We start from the raw sequence: 20714 nt of genomic DNA, 5'->3' as shown, positions 1-20714 counted from the left end.
GAGTTGACATATCATTAATTCATTAGGTGAAAGTCTATACAGAGGAATATATACAAATATTAAGCTTCTTCTATCTTATGTACAATTGAAGAATATCTAGAAGCAAGCGCGGGTGCATGTTGGCAGATTTTATGAAAACTGGAAAAGGCATCTTCGTCTAAAGACACACTTGGAGAATTGTTAGACGTGAGCTTATCTAAATGCAACCTCAAGTCGTCAGCGGTAGTGAGTGGAGATTCTACTAAAGATGATATGAAGTATGAATACACTGTGTTTGACAATGAGCCGCTATTGTTGATTTGTATGCCATTGTAGAAGTTGATCACTCTATTAAGGAACCTAGCAGTATCTTCTAAATCTTTCATTTGAGTGGAAGACACCAGAGACCTACTGCTGATGATCAGAGCACGAGCTTCCTTAAAAATACAGCAAAAATCTTCCTCCCTTATCACGATTCTAATATTACAGTTCCTGAAACTAGTAGGCATTTTTAACAATATCAGAAATGCCTCTCTCAAATGTCCCAATTCACATAGCGCTTGGACAATGAAGGAATGTAACATAAAATGAGATGATTGTATGGTGGGTATCAAAATCATCACATCCTTATTTTCGGAATCCATTATATCTATTACTCCTTTCTTGATCAACTGGTAGAAGTAAGGCAAATCACAAACAGAAAGTGAACCATTAAGCAATGGAATGTGAGGGATCTTGGGACCAGAATATACGTTTCTTTCAAATGTTGGATTATAAAGGAATCCCTCGTTTTCCTTACATAGTTTCTCTTGTTCCAAATCCAAAGCTGTAATCAAATCAGGTGCCATTTCGGCCACATTGTTTGTATTGTTCATGATGTTGTCCCTCCTCCACAAGTAGTTGGTATACGCTGCCATTTTCAGAGATCCATGTGCCTTCTCCCAATCTCTTGGATTAGCATGGCCCCTAAAGGACATTGCCAAATCTCTGAAAGAAACCAAGGCATTTACCACATCGTCTGAAGCACTATAAGCCTCGACAACGGAAATTTTCAATGACTTGAAGGTATTCTTGTGCCCGGAGTACGAATAGAACTTTTTGAAATACTGCAATAGACCCTGACTCCGTAACGGGTCTTTGTTATGCTGAAATATGATACCTAATTCCTTGAGTATGGCAGGAGAAAGTAGGAATTGGTAATTGTGGTTATCAGGTACCAAGCTTGACAAGTTCTTCTCAGAGTAAAGTTCGTAATGGTCGACTAAATGGTGATAAATCAAAATGGCACCTAAATGGTTTGCAGATTCACAGACTTTAGATATATAAGTCGACCAGAATTCATTGCTTAATCTGAGTTTTTCATTTTTATCTAAGAGAACGTGTAATAGCGAAGTTGTGGCTGCGATATTACCTGCTTGAAGGAGATTATAAAGGAAAACTTCAAGTAATTCACTTTGGAAATTGACCGGTGCTGATACAACATGCGTGAATATGTTTTGATATGTATGTGGGGAGATGTTGTTTAGTAATAGATGAAGCTTTATGTTAGCAGCTATTGCATTTTCTTTATGTGCATCAAGAAGGATTTCTTGTCTCTCACCTGGAAACTTCGACACCATTGTAGTTAATTTGTTGATGACATCATAATTGTCGGACTCGGTGTGTTTCTTGAGATATTCCAGAATCAAGCTTTCCTCTACGTCGGAAGCATTTGAACCATGGCTAAAGTCCAGGTACTGAGAAGACAGTGGTTGTTGTGCTAGAAATAAGGAACGATGGTGGACAGTAGTTGAAAAACAAGGAAGGGCACAACTCGTATGAGGAAGAAGTGTTATTTTAGACTGTAAGCGCCGTATCATAGTGGGCGTTATTGTAGCATTGGCTGCTGAGATCACCATTCTCTAACAATAAGCTTGACGCTGATTAAAACAATTAGAAACTACAAATCAGATTCATGTATAACCAGGAGGTAAAGTCTTAGATGAGGTTTAACGCATGAAAATTTTCACAACCACAAATTAAAACTATCAAAGTTATCAGAATACTTCTATATAACAGCAAAGATGAGTAAAAAGACACTATCTCTTATATTATAATAGCAGCATCCAGCTTCTACTTACGCTGCAGAAGCGAACGGTTGGAACATTTTTTTTCACAGCAAAAAAAAACGTACCACGCATTTCTTAACTATGGGGATTGCTAACTATGGAGTCTCTCTTAACTATGGAGACTATTAACTATGGTTATTATGAACTGTGAAGACTATTAACTATGGAGAGTAGATTATCAACTATGGAGATGGAGATTATCAATTATGGAGACTATGGAGGTTATTAATTATGGAGATTGCTAACCAGGAAGGTATGACGTTATGGAGCTCTTAAGTATGGAATTTTTTAACTATGGAGATTGTTAACTATGAAGATTGTTAACTATGAAGATTTTACTATGGAGAATGTTAACTATGGAGATTTTTTAGCTGTGAGGGTCTGCATTATAGAGCTCTTAGGTATACTTCCATTTATCCTTTATATTTACCCGAAATCCTTCTTGTGAGATAGATAATTGTCTCTTGACTTTCTAGAGTTTGCCCCTTCTCTTTCAACCTCCTTCTTTCGTTACACGCCGACACTATAACGCTGTACCACAGGTCTCTCTTTTTTTGCAATCATTTCTCAGCGTTTCTTAATGCGACAGCAATTTTGTCTATGTGATTCCAACACTTACAAGATATGAAAGATCATTTGATGCCTAAATTTTATAATGGGATAGTATTCATCAGTATTTACTAGTCTTACGCCGAATTAGGATTCGGAAGCAAACAGTCCAGTTGATGAAACTTGCCATTTCTTCAAGTATTACTTTATAGTACATATCATGAACATGACGTAATCTTTCATCAAATTATTACATAATCGTCCACCCAATATCAAAATCTCAATCCACCAAAAATTTTTCACTACTTAATGTATATCTCCGTTCATCAAGTAGCCATTATTCGAACGCCAAATTGCCCGTAATGTTCAAGATTGGCATCACTCGGGCCGCAAGGACCTCGTTATTGAGATCCTCCGCTCGTTTGGGCAACAACCAACCTCCCATTCTTGTCAAATCATTGTACAATGCCAGACCAACAATAGCGTCTGTCCCATTTGTCCGTTACAACTCGTCCTCTACAAGTGACACAGCAGCACAAGCTTCTGAAATCAAGGACACTCTCATTTCCTTTGACAGTACATCGGAATTGGTGCAGAAAGTCTCGGACTTGACGTCAGACCAGCTAGGCTACTTGAACTCCATTGGTATGGCTCAAGGCTGGTGGCCAACCGACATTATAGAGCGCTTATTGGAAGTCACACACGTTTACACGGGATTGCCATGGTGGGGAACCATCGTAGCAGTCGCCGTTGGGGTAAGAATCTTGTTGTTTCCATTCTATATCAAAGCTTCAGGAAATGTGGCCCGAACTGCCAGAGTCAAACCCCAGTTGGATGAAGCCTTGGCAAACTTAAAAGCCGCCGAGTCCCCTCAAGAACAGTACTTAGCCATGCAATCACGTAAGAAAATAATGAAGGAGAACAACATCAGTATGACTGCTCAGATGGCTCCAATTTTGCAATTGCCATTAGCCTACGGTTTCTTCCAGGCTTTGAGAAAAATGGCTAACTATCCAGTAGATGGCTTTTCTACAGGAGGTATTGGTTGGTTTGAGGATTTAGCAGCTGTGGATCCATACTTGGGATTACAAGTTATTGCCGCTGTTGTTATTGTATCGGTTGTCAGATTAGGTGGTGAAACTGGAGCCCATCAAATGGCCAAGCCCTTGAAGAACATTTTCACTATTATTCCCCTTGCATCTATTTTCATTACTAAAAACTTCTCGGCTGCTGTGGTTTTATACTTTGCTGTTAACTCCATATTTTCATTAATCCAAAGTGCCATTTTGAGAAACAAGTACTTTAAGAAGTGGGCCAATATACCTGATGCTCCAAAGCCAGGAGCTGGAGCTAAGCAGCCTGAGAGCTTGAGTGAGTACTTTAACAATTTTGTTGAACTGTCTAAGGAGACCACCAGAAAGAAGGCCAGAGAGACAGACAAGAAGTTGGAAGTTACCCAGAGAAGAAAGGCATCTGCCAAGGACGGTTTCATCAAGAGACATTAATGACGTAAAGCTTATTTGTAAATAGTTATTGTATATATTCTATCCAAAAAATGATATGTATATTTAGTATTCATTAATACGTAGCTAGTGAGTCGGTTTCTTGTGGTATTAATATCATCTTGCCGGTTATACATCGGTACCGCCGTCTTATCACTAAAAGATTCTAAATTTTATTATGAAAATATTGAAGATATTCTATTTGAAGGAGTTCTAAATATTTGCTTTTTTAAGACTTTAATACCAACCATAGACATAATGGTTTCCACGAATTAGCGTCATGCCATGCTATTGCCTTTCTCAGCTCTCCCATTCTCGATTGCAAAAAAAAAAGAACAGAATCATTTTTTTTGCAATTGGCTGCGTGCGGCTTGACTCTACATAGCATAGTTATAACTCTCATGTATCATTTATATTTCATTTATATCTATATGGTGATTTAAATTAAAAAAAAAAAGTAGTTGACTTGATTCAAGCATGATTAAGAGCGTCAAGGGGATCAGCCTCTGTGTTGTCAACAACATCCTCCTCTCTGCACTTTAACTTTTCTTCTTTGTCAACGCAGAAGTAGTTTGGAGATCCAAATAAGTCAAAGAACACAGCTCCATACTTCCTAAAATCAGGCTTACTACTGGCAATCTTGGCCCAAGGACCACTAGAGACTCTGGTTTTAGCAAGGATAACATTTCTTTTCTTGGCATGTGGAAAGAAGGCATAGATAAACGAGCCAAATACTTGCACGCTCTTTCCTGGAGCAGCATTGCAAGTAATACTGCCTGTATTTGTATAACTAAGAGACAAATCATCGTTACCAGCACTCAAAGATACTCCTGCTAAATAAACACTGACACCAATATGAACATCAATACCAATAGTAATTGCATTTGTCCACTTGTAACTTTGAGTATAAGAAGCGCCACTTGAAGAGAGCTTGGATGAAACACACATGCTTACCGGCATGTTGTAGATAAACTTCTGTTCTTTGGGACCGAAGTCCACTTCAATCATGTCAACATCCCTAGTTGGTCCGTGCTTTCTAAATGGATTTCTCTTCTCATTTCTGTTTACTTCTGATTCACCAAAGTATAACACCGTGTTAGAGTCCTCAAGATAAATAACCGTCGATTCTGCAGTCTGGGGATCCTTTTCCTTTTGCATTCTTTTCCAGAACTCAGATTTGAATAACGAGTCTTCAGATGTGAATGACCTGGAAGCGGCTGAAGAGCCATCAGTAAACATATGGACTTTTAATGTTTCTAAAGTTGAATTAGCATATACATTGGTATCTTCACTGATCACTGGCTGTCCGAGGACAACCGATACGATTTGAATTAGGACACAGACTGGTAAAATCATTGAAAAAAGATATCAATATTTTAATTGTCCAGCTAACAGCAAAGAGAGTATGACATTCTTTTCAATTTCTATTTTCTGGAAGGTTGAGCTCCTTTTATAGTATTTTTCATTTCCTGTTATGCTTTTTCATCTCATGGTCGTTATTAAGATGTAGCATACCAACTACAAGATGCATGGACTTCCCACTTCAAATGCTCAATGTTTTCAGCATAACAAAATGAAAGAGGTCTGTTGTAGTCATATCACTTCCAAATATATGAACAGCATACTTTCCTACTTCCGTGCTGGTAAAACTGTAGATTTGCAGCTCGAGTTGCAAAATCGACTTCATGCTCTTCCATCACAGTACACTTAAATTTTGGCTGCTAAAAACTTTGCGACCATAGATAATAAAATATATTGATGGACTTTTCCGTACCATACTTTGCCAAATGATCTCCTTGCATGTCCCTTATCTTTTATAAAACTACTATATCCCTCTAATTGAAGCTATTATATAAAATAAAGACAACCTGAATAAACGGATTCATTTGAAACCACCATTCAATGAACTAGAAATCATAATACCATGAATATATATATATATATGTATATATATATCGGCGCTACCATACCAAACGTTTCACGTGACTTCATTACTATTGATTCTGTGGTTTGCTCTTAGTTAATGAAGTATTCTTTAGAAGACGATACCTTTTGCTGCAAAATTGTACTCCAGTGTCCTGAAAGCCTGAAAATGAGACCATCTCTTGTCAGATTGGTGAGACCTCGTCGTCCAGAGAGAAAAACGGCTCCTCTTTTACCTCCTTTGCAGCTATACAGAGCCATCTTAAGAGCTCATGCACAGAAACTACCACAAGAACTCAGACCTTTGGGAGATCAATATGTAAAGGCTGAGTTTAAGGCTCACCAAAAGATTGATAATCCTTTGCATATTGTTGGATTTTTGACTCAATGGCAAGACTATTTGAGAGAAATCGATGGAGGAACTTGGTTGGACGGAAAGTTGAGTCAACAGGAGTTAGACAAGATGTCTCCAGAGCAAGTTGGACAATTATACGAATTGATGCAAGAGACCAAGCGTATCGGTAGCCAGGAGGAATAAAAGGTATCAACGAAATATGAATGTAAGAGATTTGTCATATCGTTAATGTACATAGTTTATTTATCATCAATAGAGGAAATTTGATCATAGCTCATAAGGTAAGACGTTGGAAGAATTATTCCTAAATCTTTCAATTTCATTAGTATATCGGCACCAAAGAGACAATAATCACGTAGTACCGATACCATAACTTTGGCCACTATAAGAGATTATTGCTCTAGTATTCGAATTGGTATTTTATCACCAATGTATTTGTGATATATCATTATCAGTATTAGTACTACCCGATTGTAATTAACATCCTTTATTGGACTATTCTAATTTGTACAATGTTCTTCTATAGACAAGATCATCTACAAACCCTTTCCGTAATCACCAGAAGCAAAGAACTTAACGATGATATCGACAATGTTCTCTAATGCCTCCAACCAGGCCTCTAATTGCTTTGTAACGACATCTTGGTCAGCACCCAACTTAGCAAAGAAATCCTTTCTGTATGGACAAGCTTTCATAGCCAATTTGAAGATAGGCTTGACCAACATTCCGTGGTACTTCGATAAGGTCTTACCGTATGCGTCTGTGAAGGTCTTGGTCAACTCCAAATCTGGGGAATTCACGGTTTCTCTCATGGCTTGGGCGGTGAATTGCAAACCACGAGACAACCACAACAAACCCTGGGTAGCGGTTTTAGTCTTCGTTCCAGCCTCTGACAATACCAAGTCTTGGAGAGTAGCAGAGCCAGCTGGATCGGCCAACAACTTGGCACGGATCTTGGTTATGTTACCAGTCATGTCCTTCTGGACAACTGCAAAGGCGGACGAACCCAAGAGATCGAACAACTTGACCAACGATTCAGAGGCCTCAAGGAAGTCGGCGGTATCGATTTTCTGGTCGACAACAGGAACGTCGACGAACGACTTCTTCATTTCAGTGAAAAAAGTGGACATTTTAGCGACAGATTACGGTGGTATCAACGGCGGTTAGAAAATGACGAATGGTACGGTCAAATAAGTGCAAATAACGAGCTTCTGGTGGTTCTAACCAACTGTTTTAACTATAAAAAGAACGACTTCTGGCTACTCTTCCTGCTCACTACAACATACGTATTCACCAACATCATGAAATTGAGCACTGGCGCTGGGAAGCACAGTGATTGTTTGTGTGCAATAACGAGATTTAGTGAGGAAGCGCGCGTTCACACGCGAAAGTTAGCGAAAAAGTTTAGGGCGGGCATGGAGGTGGAGGTGGGTGAGGGAGTGTGGGAGAGTGAGAGAGTGAGAGGAAGTGTGAGAGGAAACGAGAGTGAGGAAATGTAAGGAAGAAGCATAAGCATAAGAGAGCGAGGCACTCATTCAGTATAAGGCAAAGGCACTGAGGAAGTTTAGAGAAACAATACACTGTAATGAGAAAGTTTACATTGGTGCAACAGGAGTGTACGAAGACAGCTTCTATGGTAAGGCTGTGCGTATGGGGTGAGGTGAGGGGCCAGCGAAGACACAGGAGGAGAGTGTAATCGATGTAATTGGGAGAGATGTGTTAAGAATGTATACGACAGAATGGCATGAGAGGAATAGTAGAGTGGAAATTTAGGATGATTTATGCGAACAGTTGTTACTAAAGATCGCTAATTGTGTACGAGAAAGAGAGGTGATTCGATTAAGTAAAAATATTGGCTCAGGGAAGAAATTACTATCGTCATTTTTTGCTGGTAGTATACCAATGCTTTCATTGAGACATCGCTGTTCATAACATGGGAGATGAAATGTATTTTTCATTATATTCGTCACAATTGAATGCCATATCCCATTCTATTATATTTTTCAAATACGCATAGATCTTCCTGTGCATCATCATCGCCTTAAATAGATATGGTTCACATCACCTCTACCAAAACTCCTCTACACCGTCTTCCAGTAAACTCCTCCAAAAAACAGTATTACCATCTCTCCTGCCACGTGAGATCTCAAAAGATCTTTCTACTGGACCTGCTCATTTGAGGCTGTGACAAGCCGATTGTGACTTCAATTGACTTGTGGAGTGGCATGTTTTTCGCAGTCATTTGGACCGTTTTGTATTTGCTGTTTTAGTGAATGTTGGTTAGTTTGACTATTTGGGAGAGAAATTGTTTTGGTGTTTATGTCATTAATTATGAATCTTTGCAATGTCATTTTTTTTTTCATCTACGAATGACATCATCTTGGATCAAGGAGAAGTTCTATTTTCTGGTGCTATTTCTTATGCTAAACGTGTAACTGTAGTTTCTATGTCATTTTTTAACATTACCAATATTGTTCGGGGTAATTTTGCTGTACTTTTTCCGTTGTTCAACAATTATCCCATTTGGTTAAAGCTGTTGTAAGGTATTTTAGAAGTAGAAGACGCTCTTGATACATCGCTCTTAAACCATACCATTAAAATAAGCACATAATCAATTATAAATTTCTTTGCTTGTTGGTCCCATAAATTTCTTCCCACCAATCTCTACATTTAGTCTTATAAGGGTATCTATTTTATTATAGGATTTCTCTCCATCCTGAAATTCCAAATTGTTCGTCTTTATACATCATCATTATTATTATTACTATTAATTGGCAAAGAATTGGTTTTGAATTTCACCATTCTAAATTCTCCGCCCAGCGCACTCTTCTCTTAGAATCCATGTCATGATCCTTGGAACCATTGGTATCTGTTAAGTTCCCGCTACTGAAATCAGTACTGAGTGATTGTCCTACCACTTCCACTCCTGAGTCCTCTTGCTGTATGCTGAATACATCCTCTCTATACTTATTGAATTGATCTTCGTTGTAAAAGCCGATTGTATTTGCGATGGGTGCAGCTGTCTTCTCTTGAGAGACAAATTTCTTATTAGGAAGAACCTTGATAATGGCCATCTTCTGTATTTTTGTTTTGGAATCTTCGTTAGTGGGGATCTGTACAATTTCGTTAATATCCTCTGGTAATGGAAAGTCTTCGCAATTGGAGGCATTGAGCTCGGTACCAAATTTCGTGGCATCGTTAATGAGACCTGTCAGTGACTCCACTAGGAATATATTGGGCTTGGTGTTATTGTGCTTTATGCTTGGCCTAGTCGGTACAAGAAATTTTCTATGACGAGGCGAACATAATTGTCTATTTGGAGATGCGCTGTTACTAAGCTTAAAGCTTGCCTCGCTCTTCTTGAACTCAACATTGGCCAAGTTGGATAATGGCTTTAAAACAGGGATAGGGGCACGGTTTTGATTCCTTCTTGGTGGTCTGAAAAATGTCTTATTCGACTTTTTAATGAGATTGTTTTCTTTTGAATTTAATGACTTCAATGGATCCGGATAGGGAGCCAAATTCTCCTTGTTATCGTTTTGTTTCTTGGGAAATGCTGAGGGGGATCCCCCTAAGTAGTTATGCAATTGTGTATCTATTTCGTCCTTTTGTTCTATTGTGAATTGGTTTTTGTTAAACCTCCCTTTGTAGAAACGAGTTCTTAATTGGTCATCTAATTCGTAATCGAACAAGTCACCAGATTTCTCATTCTTCATTCCAAGATTATTTACCAACTTTTCAACTTTATCGTTGTTCAATCTCCTGGCAGGGAAGAATTCAAATCCTTCCTCATATGGGAAGTTGAATATATCGTGCTCTCGTTGAGCTGATTTTCTTAACCCATTTGTAACTTGGAAAAGTTCGTTGGTGACGATGTTGGTATCCATAAGATCCGGCTGAAGCAGTATTCTGGGAGCATTCAAAATGGGCTTGTTGTTGAAATTGAGGAAATCTGTTGATGTTTGAGTTCTTAATGGAATCAATTTCTTTACCGGACTTGTTGAAGCTGAAAATGACCCGTTTTCGTTAACATTGTGACGAGAATGGCCGCCTAAAGCCCCTAATTCTATCTCTTCGGCTCTGTTGTGATGACCAAGGGGGTTTTCAGGAATAAAATCCTTCAAGTCCAATTGGAAATCTTCATGATTCAATTCGTCGCAGCTGGAAAGTGAAGAATCGACTTCCATTCTCCGGTTCGCTGTAGATATCGGTTTATTATACTTTGAGCTAAGACGACAGTCAAACCAATACTAACAACAGCAGTTGTATCGGCTACAAACCTTGGGTTTTTTGGGATAAAAAGAGTCTTTCGCAATTGGGTTCTGAATCCCTGGCAATGTCCTCAAATGTATACTCCAAACTTTTTAGATCTCGTCTGAACTTACCACAACAAACAGAGCTTTTCAGCTTTCTCTATCAAACGCTAATCTAATGATGTTTACAAAGTTACCCAAATAGGAAGAGCAATTGGGACCTACTATCCTGCAGGAAATACTGTTTAGTGTATGCAACAAGATGTGATGGTGGAATAGGGTTATATGAAAGGTATACAGACGGATTGGGAAGTCCGTTTTATTGGAGTACTGGGATGGGACAGGGCGTTTGGTTGAATATGGACTGAGAGCTTGAGATGGTATGAAGGAGAAAGAATAGAAAGAGCAGGGATGTTGTAGTGTGGTGTATTGTACTGGCAGGAGCGGTGAGAAATGAGAGTAATGGAGTGGCTTAACTATGGAGGTTACTGACGAGATGTCAGTATGTTACAAGAAAAACAGGGGACAACCACAAAAATAACACCAGGAACCAATCCGAAAACATCTGATTCGCAAGGTACCAGCTGCTACAACGGTCTTTACCTAATAAAAAACAACTGCATCGTTGTACCTTCACACGTACCCTATTTCCCCATACACAAAATATTAATTCCATCTGACGTCACGTGATGAGTTTCAAATTTGTCAATATACAGCAGCATGGATCTTGTTAATTTTATGTCCTGTATATCGCTATAACCAATACATTATTTGAATTCTTAACTATGTGATATAGCAAACGACTTGTCTCTGTTTCTGCCAAAATAGGGAGAGCGTAAAGAATATACTAGTATTGAGTCGTAGTACTTATAGTCAACATATCCTTCAACTTCCTCGTTACTCTGCTCTGAAAACAAATGCGTCCTCCTCCAAGATCGCTAGAAGAGCTCCTTTTTCACAAGTTGCTTGACTCACCAGCATTCAACAACTGGGTCCGTAGAATACATGCTAGGATCAACAAAATACCGTATACACCAATTCCTGGCACGGAACCGAAGATCATGTTGGATTACCACAACTATGTTCCCACTCGGTTCCACAAATTTAATGCGTTTCGTATAATATGGGCCGATGAGATGAAACGGTCGTTTGGTTTACGAAGGTAAGGTAAAAAAATGAGAATAAAATGGCAAGGTAGAGCGTGTTTAGTGCTGATCCGAAGAGATAGTCTACGCAATGCTAAGGACACTTAATGAATTATGTAATATTAAAATGAACAAAAACGATTATATAAAATGTAGCTACAACGGTCTTAGCAGAGATTACGTTCAACCTTTCAGTGATATCTTTAGTGAGGATGATCGTATATCGTATACTCTCCTCTCGATAATTTATTAAATAGGGTATACTATATAGATTATGTATATAATTGAACAAGGGCTACTTGTATGACTTCACAACACTATTCCTGCTCTTGTTCCTCAATACCTTGCTTGGTTCCGCTAATCTCTGCTTCTTCACCATCGACACGTCATCCTGCAAAGCAATAATGACATCGGAGCTAGATCCGAACTTGAAACTATCGGCCACAACTTCCTGCTGGTATCTTCTGACACTGTAGGGGTTGGGTTGTCCCAACAAAACCTTTCTCAAGGACCACGAAATAATGTAAGGGCCTGTAGAAGTCACTATAGTTGTCTCCTTGGAATTGACACCAGCGTTGAAAGTAGCATGCGTGAAGCTTAATGATTTATCTCCTGAAGTCGTAGATATGTATGCAGCATGTTCTGGATTTATAGTCAATCTTCTTGGTTTTGGCTTCTTATCTTTGTCAAAGTACTTCGTGAAACCAAGTGCTCCCGAATTCTTCTGATCACCACCAATCTTTGTATCGATCAATAAAAGGTAAGTCTTACACGTAGCCAATAGCCATCTTCCATCCTTTGAAACATCCAATCCAATGATAGGTTCTCCGAGGGAGGGTAAGGCACTCTTAGCCCTGATACCGATTCGGTCGTATAATCTGATGTCACCTTTCTTGGAACCAACAGCTATGTATCCCTCATCCGTTGTTGTTAAACTTTGGAATCCCGGGTTAGTCTTGAGGGCTGCATCGTTATTGACTATCTTGTAGCCAGATAATCTTGGGTCGATCTTGAACAAACCATTATTTGAAATACCTGTCAAAGTCTGCTCATTAGTCAACTGAGCAAACTTACTGTTGGGTCCATAAGATACAACAGGAATATCTTCTGAAACTTTCCATTCTTCAACTATCTTCCCTCTATTCAAATCCATTTTGAATAAGGATTTGTCTTCTTCTTTGCTAGACAAAACCATAAACTGATCTTGTTGGTGTAACATCATCTTCTCAGGATTGAGCTTCTTTCCTTTCAAGTCCTTCAAGTTAGAAATAGTAGTCTGATATGCGATTCCATCATTATAAGAGTTAAACACACCAAGCTTATCACCTCTAGCTACATAAGATCTGTTATTAGTAGATCCCACAGATAAATTGCTATTTTTCTCTGAGGCTGACTTAAATGTGTTTAACTTGGCTTCCTCTTCGTTGTCACCATACTCGTCATCATCCTCGTCTACAAATAATTTCTTTGTTGACTTTTCTTCTTTGAGTGGTTCCTCTTCGATTGCCTGGTGTGATGCTTCTTCTTTTTCTTCTTCTTCTTCTTCCTCTTCGGCTTCAAGTTCTCTTCTGTCATCTTTAGACAACAATTCAGGATCATTGACATCCAACTTAGAAAATGCATCCAAGACATATTCCTGTTCAACCTCAGAAGCTTTAATCCATTTCTGCTTATTCAAAGTCTCCCAGAGAGCTCCCATAAAAGCATTCTGAAATGCCAGCAAATCATTGAAAGTAGGAAATTTAAGAAGCCATGAATACGCTAAAAGTTCAGTTCCTTCAATTGCGAAGTAATTGAAAATGAATGACAAATGTTCATAGTTGAATGTTGGGTTCATGTTCTTACTAAGTGTAGCGTTGAAGCGAACAGGTGCGCCCTTCGTGGTGTGGACATAAAGAGTATATTCCCAATCGCCTAGATTTATGAGTTTTAACTCTGTCTCTGAGCCTGCCCCAACAAGCTTGAAGCATCCTTCCAGGGTGTCGTAAAAGTGCAATTCAAATTCCTTGTTTGAATATGTCGTTATTCCTTTAGGCTCTACAATCTTAGTATCGAAGTTAGACAATGAATCTGCTGAGGCATCCTTGAAATCATTATCTCCATCTGAATCATCTTCTGGGTCATCCTCCACATCTTCTTCATCTTCATCATCATCTTCTTCGTCAGAGTCATATTGGAGTATACTAGAGGACTTGAGGTCGCCAATGGAAATTAATTCAGGTTTTGGGGTGAATATAAACTCATCCAATTCGCTCAAGTCCTTGATACCTAGTGAGCTTCTGTGGTACTTCACCTCGTACAAACACTTGTGCAACGCCAACATGAATGCATCCACATCATTAAGCTTGACATCTTCGTCTACAATGAACTCGAATTTATCACCAATGTCACCATTCAAGTCTTTCCATGCAATTGCGCGTGTTCCATCTGTCTTGGTATACGAATGGATCTTCAAGTCTTCAAGAATCAGGAATGTCCACTCATCCTTGGATCCCGTGGTGGCATCGCTAAGCGAGTGTGGTGTATCATTATCATCTTCATCGTCCTCATCGGAGTCATCGAATCCGCTACTTCCATGAGCAACTAGTTCCCCCTCTTGGTACACTCTCGTGATGCAAAGCTGGAAGAAAAATGGTCTTGTCGTCTGTCTAATACAAGCAAACGCATCAATGTACAAACACTCCATTTCCCCTTTTGGCAGCTGTGGTGAGCGGGTAAGAAAGAGCTTTCCCAGCGGGATCAGGGCCACCTCATCGGTGGCCGATGTACCGATGAACTTTCTGATGAAATTCATCTTCTGACGCTATCAATTGCAGTGTCAACTGAGAAAGAACCAGTGGTCTTAAATCATAAATAGACGATTTTGATTTCGCCTTTCAAATGTTTGTTATTGTGACGTTGCAATTTATGTCACGTGCCGATGCAAGTTAGTTCCCAAAGTAGCAATAAGGGACTGATTAGATATGGGTGGTGTGCAGGAGGGTATGATGGGATGATTACATAGTGTTTTGTTGTTTTGGAGTAGACAGTCGAAAGGTAAGGTAGAAAGACGTGGAAAAGTGTGACAGGGTCAGAGCAATCTTGATTGTGTTTCTGTTTGTATTTTAGTGAACCCACGTCACCTACAGTTCACATTTAGTAAGGGTTTTTAATGTTAATTTATATAGTATATTCGTTAATCATAATATTACTATTGCCTGTGTTGATTGCAGTCTCGCCAATTCTCAGAAGACAGCTTTGCTACAGGAGACGGAGATGTGAAACTTCACAAGAACATACTCTTCATGAGATGCAGGAACATGTGTGTGTCTTTTTTTGCAGTTGCTTTGTATACGATTGATTTATGATGATATACAGGATAGAGACTCTAGAGTGGGCTTGGTTTGGAGTCATGGAAGATGATAGGGTATGTTGGTATCAACGATTAGAGGCAAAGGTAGATATCTAGTTGGATGGTAGAATCCAAGAAGAGTACTCACAGCAACTTATCAAAAAAAAAAAAAAATAGCAATAATAATATCAAGAAAAATCCAATGGCCTAAGTGAATGATGTTGCAAAACTTATTTCCTCCAATAAACTCAATAATGAGACGAAGCCTTAAGACAAAAGCAGTAGTGTGCTATTAGGGATTGCAAGACGAGTATCGCAAATATGCATAGATATGAGATGTTGACTCGCCTATATTACTTCCCTTAACTTAAACCATTGACATACCCGAAGAGTACTTGGTACCGAATACACTTGCATACCCCATTAGAACTTAGAATGATCACAATTTTGCATCATCTTCAGAAACAATATTCAGTTTGATGCTCTACAAGTCGAGAAAGTCAATAATATTTGTATTAATGTCTCCCATTAAAAGTGGAAAGTCTCCATGAAGTGTATCATTATGTGGAACGATAGACTTGTTGCAGTACATGTTTCATTGAAACGATATCAAGAATCAAAGTGAAACAGCTCCTCGACTTCAATACTAAGGCAAGGCTGTTAAGGGCATCTGACGCATCCCAGTAGCTATTTAGATAACTTTAAGCTGACCCGTGTATTGTCAAGTCTTACAACAACTGCAACATGAAAACAATGCGAGAGTGACCAAGGTAAGTAATAATCTCCAATTAAACCTACACCTGCTGTAATTCCCTCCTTCTGATTGCTACAAGTTTTCACATGAGATAATACTTCGCTTTACATTCTTAGACCTCGAATTATTGGGAGTCTCAGACTCCTAACTTTCCATTATTAATATCTATATCTATTTAAGTCCCAATGGACGTCAAATTACTTGTAGACTATTAGACACGAGAGAATGCCACTTAACTATTATAGATAGTTAGAGGCGTGAATGGAGTCTGGACACTATAAATTCATTTTGTACAAAACCATGGTTACCATTTGAGTCCTTTCTCAATCCGGTCTACGATAAAGTAAGAAACCACTCTTGACACCAACTTTAGTATACAACAATTGAGCTCTATGGTTTTCGAATTGAGTTGACCAATAACACTTCTTGCACTTGTACTTGTCGGCCTCGGAGTAGATATACTCAATAAGCTTTCTACCTGTTCCCTTCAATCTGGAATCGCTACTTACGAACAAATCGTTCAAGTATAAGGCATCCTCGATTGTCCAAGTATTTCTGTGGAGTAAGTAATTAGCAAAGCCAATGATCTTTCCTGTAGAGTCGTCAATGGCGACTACAGAGTAAACTGGCTCCTTTGGATCAAGAAATCTGGAGAACGTATTTTCTGAAATTTCGGGAGTAATCTTCTCCAACGACTTATAGAATTCGATGTATCCACCAGGTCCAGTCCAGAGGTTTAACCACTCAGGTTTATCCTTTGCCTCAATTGGTCTAAGAGTAACCGACATTTTTCACTCTCTTTCTGATTACGATATCTTTCGGGACTTTCAGCGAGAGAGATATCCCCCTCTATTTATCCTCGTAAACATATGAATCATTGATCGGACCAACATTCTTAATCGGGCATCCCGCTCGAAAATGGAGTGTATGGGGCAATATCCATCAAATGAGTCTATTTAGTTGGGTGGAGATTAATTGATATTGAGGCAGGACTGTATTATTAAGTAAGCGAGACCTGTACTTCTGTGCCTGATAAGAGACGCTTCGGGGTTGGGTTTACGCTTTGGAGGTAACTACGAGTGTATCTTATGGGAAGGAGCGTCAGGAGGAGGATGGTTAGGGATTTCCGCTAGGAAGAAGGTGTAGAAATGGGATATTAATAAGAAAAGTATTAGGTTGGTGGTGTGAAAGTGTAGTCGTTTTATTTTGCAGTAATTAATCCGAGAACAGTAAATTTTATTCCTTTGAACCAGGAAATCTGAACTGTGTATTATTCTAGCAACAAGATAAGAAACTTCGAAGTCACAGTCGTACAAGGATGAATGATGCACTTCACGAAAGCTAAGGTAACTTAATGCTCTATAAGATCATTAGGATTAGTGACTACTAGAATAAGAAAAATGCCAATGCTGCTGAAACGTCATTTGATGTGTCGAACTCGCTTCCTCATCTCCATGTAGAAAAAGGCATCAAATGAGATTGCGTCAGAACAGATAAGGTGTTTAACAGTTGATGAGTTCACTATTATAGTATTAAGACTAATTAATGGCATTTAGGTACACCAATGGTACGTACCAAGAATATAATTACATAGATTCAATCTCTACCAATACCTCTACCTCAAAAGACCCCATGTTCCATCTCATCACTAAATGCGTGCTTCTATGCATATAGATAAGAACTTTAAATCCGTGCATGAACTAGATAACGAACAGATTCGGTGCCGTTCATGGGGACACGATGGTCCCTTTGTGGATTTGTCATTCTAATCCCATGAAAGTATAATATGCATGTTTTCTTCTTGGAAATCGTAGCCGTGTACTACTGTTTCATCTATAAAGAGGACAGTGTTCCGTATGCGTACTAGGTGTGGTTTCCATCACTGTTATTATGCTGCTGGTCAATTCTGAATATAAAAAGGGCTCTTCTTCCAGTGATACAAGTGGATCGACAGAGACCAATAAATTGGAACAGGATGCTGAAGTAATAGAAAACAAGGAATCAAGTTTGCAGCAAGCTGTACTGCGTTATCTGAGTTATTCTCTCCAGAGTTCCGTATCCAGCATTGATAAAGTCGATGATGCCCCGATTCCCATTCACAGCGATGATGACGATGATGGATCCGAAGCTATTGAAAGCGAAGAAGAAGACGAGGCCGCTAAAGGTTCAAATGTGTTACGTAGAAGATCCAGTTTAGCCCCCAATAAGCAATGGAAGACAAGATCTTATTCAAGTGCAACTTCATTTGCAAATGCTTTACAATCTGTTAAGCGTTCGATGTCCATCGCCTCCTCATTGGAGAGCGGGAGGCAATCATTGGGTCACGGTTTGACTAGACAATCTACAGCTTATACAGTAAAGGAGATCTATGGTGACATGGACGAAAATGACATATATATCAGAAGGACAGCGACAAGAACCACAATTTTGACTGCTCTCTCCAATCGGGTTCATATTGCTCGGCTTGAAGCAGATAAAAACTCAGATGACAGCGATGATACTAAGTCAGAATTAGACAGTCCTCGTATAGAATCTTTCTATGAGAACATTCCTGACATCTCTGTTCCTGCAAAGGACTTTGGAGGAGAGTTCAGCTCACTTGATCCAGAGTTGGTAACTTGGGAAGGTGAGGACGATCCTGACTATCCCAGAAATTGGAGCAATTCTCAAAGGCTATTTCAATTAACAATAGTATCATTTTACTCATTGATATCCCCAATGTCGTCGTCAATGTTATCACCTGCAATGAATGAGATAGGTGAAGATTTGAACATTTCAAGTGACTTTTTAAAGTCTTTCAGTGTATCGATTATGGTATTGGCTTGGGCTCTTGGTCCATTATTAATTGCTCCAATATCCGAGAGTGATCGCTTTGGAAGAAGACCAGTCTTGAACCTTTCTATATGGATCATCTTTGCATTCAATCTAGCTTGTGCTTTTGCAAAAAATACAACCCAATTATGTGTATTCCGCTTTCTAGGTGGGTTAGGAGGATGCGCTTCTCTCAATGTAGGCGCTGGAACTCTCGCTGATCTATTCAGCGATAATGAGAGACAGCTAGCAATGGCTGCTTATTCAATTTGCCCAACTTTAGGTCCTGTCCTTTCACCCATAATCAGTAGTTTCATAATTTCCCATAAATCATGGCATTGGGTCTTTTATGTGCTAGCGATTTTCAACGGGGCAGTAGGATTGTTTGGAACGATATTCTTCAGAGAGACTTACTCCCCTAAACTCCTCAAAATGAAAGCTGATCGACTTAGAAAGGAGACGGGCAATAATCATCTACACACCATATTTGAAATTGCTGATGGAGAAACTGCTTGGGGTAACTTTGTAGTTACGATTAGTCGCCCTGTGAAGTTATTATTTACTCATCCTATGGTTATTGGCTTGGGCTCATTCATGGCATTCGTGTACGGCTTTATGTATCTTATGATTGTTACCTTTCCACAAGTATTCCGCGGAACATACGGTTTTTCAATTGAGATATCTGGTTTGATGTATATACCATTGGGTATCGGTTATCTCATTGGAACTGTGTTCTGGAGTATTGTCATTGACAAGGTATATTTAAGATTGACGGAGAGAAATGGAGGGATAGCTAAACCCGAATATAGATTGCCTTGTCTTTGCTTTTCAGGCATTGGGATTCCAGTAGGTTTAATCTGGTATGGATGGTCTGCTCAGAAAAAGTTACATTGGATAATGCCTCTGATAGGAATGGCTATTTTTTCGTTCTCATTCATAGCAGTTTTCCAAACCATTCAGAACTACTTGATCGACATGAACAACCGTTTTGCAGCTAGTTCGGTTGCGGCAGCGGCAGTTTTCAGGTCATTCTTCGGGTTTGCTTTTCCTTTGTTTGCACATCAGTTGTATGACAAATTAGACTATGGATGGGGTAATACCTTATGTGCATTAATTGGTTTAGCCTTGGGTTTACCGTTCCCAATCTTTTGTTTGAAATATGGTGAAAAACTTAGAAAATGGGCCAATAGAAGGATGAACAAAGAGCAAGCGACGAGAGATGTGAAAAATTTAGAACGTTTGAAAAAGCTTCAGGATTTAGATTAGTATATCTTTAATGGAATAGTGAAAACCTTAGGTACTAAAAGGTTTGAACTTGGCAACATGCAAAATTTTTGCAGCCAGTGTCAGTGGTATACGCAAAGGAACGACTCGTGCAGTGATATGGCTTTTTAATCAATGAATCTTAATGGGGATCAACTCGGAAAGATACTTCTTTGATTCATATACTATAGACTACATGTCGCCGATTAGCGGAATGGTTATCCTTCTCTGACAATTAGTTGCAAAGTATAAAATGCTAATTTCAGGTGCTATTGGCTAATGTGATAATTAGTAAGAATTACTGCACTTTATCCAAGCGTTATTCCATGGAGCAAAAAATGTAACGACAAATAGATAGCCGATAAATGGAATATAGAGTGACATTTAATAATGGCAACCGAAGGGGGAGGACGGAATTTTGTAGCGAAAAATGGCAGCTCCAGAAGACGACATGTAGAAAATCTTAAAAGACGTCAACGGTGGAACTACCCGATTAGTCTATTCTCCGGAGCGAGCCTTTCGGGGCCCCGGATAATGACCAAAGCAAACCACGCCACACACAGGGAGACTTACCTGCTCATACGACTGATACTATCGACGCACCATGAGATGGATCTGTCAACACACATTACCCAGCATTGACTCTTCGCTACAACAATAGGAGTAGCCCTACATTATGTAGCTTACAAATGCAAATTCAAATTAAGGTAAAAGATCAAGAATTCCGAACTAATTGGGGTA

At 39.2% G+C, this 20714-nt stretch overlaps 9 protein-coding genes across 9 annotated transcripts; 3 read left to right on the top strand and 6 right to left on the bottom strand. All coding sequences in view use genetic code 12, as the record gives it.

Moving 5' to 3' along the window:
* Positions 1-59: 59 nt before the first annotated feature.
* On the bottom strand, positions 60-1838 carry RJT20DRAFT_98932 (uncharacterized protein; the record flags this gene model as incomplete). The annotated part of the gene is made up of 1 exon (XM_064921746.1): positions 60-1838. The coding sequence occupies one exon, from the start codon at positions 1836-1838 to the stop codon at positions 60-62; it is 1779 nt and encodes a 592-aa protein (XP_064772249.1).
* A 1132-nt stretch (positions 1839-2970) lies between these two features.
* Positions 2971-4208, top strand: RJT20DRAFT_130192 (membrane insertase). The gene has a single exon (XM_064917682.1). It carries the CDS (start codon positions 2999-3001, stop codon positions 4139-4141), a length of 1143 nt encoding a protein of 380 aa, XP_064772248.1. The 5' UTR covers positions 2971-2998; the 3' UTR covers positions 4142-4208.
* Positions 4209-4545: 337 nt separating this feature from the next.
* On the bottom strand, positions 4546-5524 carry RJT20DRAFT_148218 (uncharacterized protein). The gene has a single exon (XM_064918966.1). It carries the CDS (start codon positions 5492-5494, stop codon positions 4610-4612), a length of 885 nt encoding a protein of 294 aa, XP_064772247.1. The 5' UTR covers positions 5495-5524; the 3' UTR covers positions 4546-4609.
* Positions 5525-6115: 591 nt separating this feature from the next.
* RJT20DRAFT_130189 (uncharacterized protein) lies at positions 6116-6687 on the top strand. Its single transcript, XM_064917681.1, has one exon. It carries the CDS (start codon positions 6162-6164, stop codon positions 6597-6599), a length of 438 nt encoding a protein of 145 aa, XP_064772246.1. The 5' UTR covers positions 6116-6161; the 3' UTR covers positions 6600-6687.
* Positions 6688-7734, bottom strand: HET1 (Het1p). Its single transcript, XM_064917680.1, has one exon. The coding sequence runs from the start codon at positions 7544-7546 to the stop codon at positions 6953-6955; it is 594 nt and encodes a 197-aa protein (XP_064772245.1). The 5' UTR covers positions 7547-7734; the 3' UTR covers positions 6688-6952.
* A 1283-nt stretch (positions 7735-9017) lies between these two features.
* Positions 9018-10888, bottom strand: RJT20DRAFT_56730 (uncharacterized protein). The gene has a single exon (XM_064920726.1). It carries the CDS (start codon positions 10601-10603, stop codon positions 9212-9214), a length of 1392 nt encoding a protein of 463 aa, XP_064772244.1. The 5' UTR covers positions 10604-10888; the 3' UTR covers positions 9018-9211.
* A 1084-nt stretch (positions 10889-11972) lies between these two features.
* On the bottom strand, positions 11973-14882 carry VID27 (Vid27p). Its single transcript, XM_064920725.1, has one exon. It carries the CDS (start codon positions 14606-14608, stop codon positions 12110-12112), a length of 2499 nt encoding a protein of 832 aa, XP_064772243.1. The 5' UTR covers positions 14609-14882; the 3' UTR covers positions 11973-12109.
* Positions 14883-16222: 1340 nt separating this feature from the next.
* Positions 16223-16687, bottom strand: HPA2 (D-amino-acid N-acetyltransferase; the record flags this gene model as incomplete). The annotated part of the gene is made up of 1 exon (XM_064918860.1): positions 16223-16687. The coding sequence occupies one exon, from the start codon at positions 16685-16687 to the stop codon at positions 16223-16225; it is 465 nt and encodes a 154-aa protein (XP_064772242.1).
* A 1489-nt stretch (positions 16688-18176) lies between these two features.
* RJT20DRAFT_99758 (MFS transporter) lies at positions 18177-19976 on the top strand (the record flags this gene model as incomplete). Its single annotated transcript, XM_064921777.1, has 1 exon — positions 18177-19976. The coding sequence occupies one exon, from the start codon at positions 18177-18179 to the stop codon at positions 19974-19976; it is 1800 nt and encodes a 599-aa protein (XP_064772241.1).
* Between the last annotated feature and the right edge of the window lie 738 nt (positions 19977-20714).

The sequence above is a fragment of the Scheffersomyces xylosifermentans genome (assembly GCF_036884685.1).
Source record: "Scheffersomyces xylosifermentans strain CBS 12540 chromosome Unknown RJT20scaffold_7, whole genome shotgun sequence".
Lineage (NCBI taxonomy): Eukaryota > Fungi > Ascomycota > Pichiomycetes > Serinales > Debaryomycetaceae > Scheffersomyces > Scheffersomyces xylosifermentans.
The sequence above is the reverse complement of the archived record's forward strand: the minus strand, read 5'-3'. Positions and strand labels throughout refer to the sequence as shown.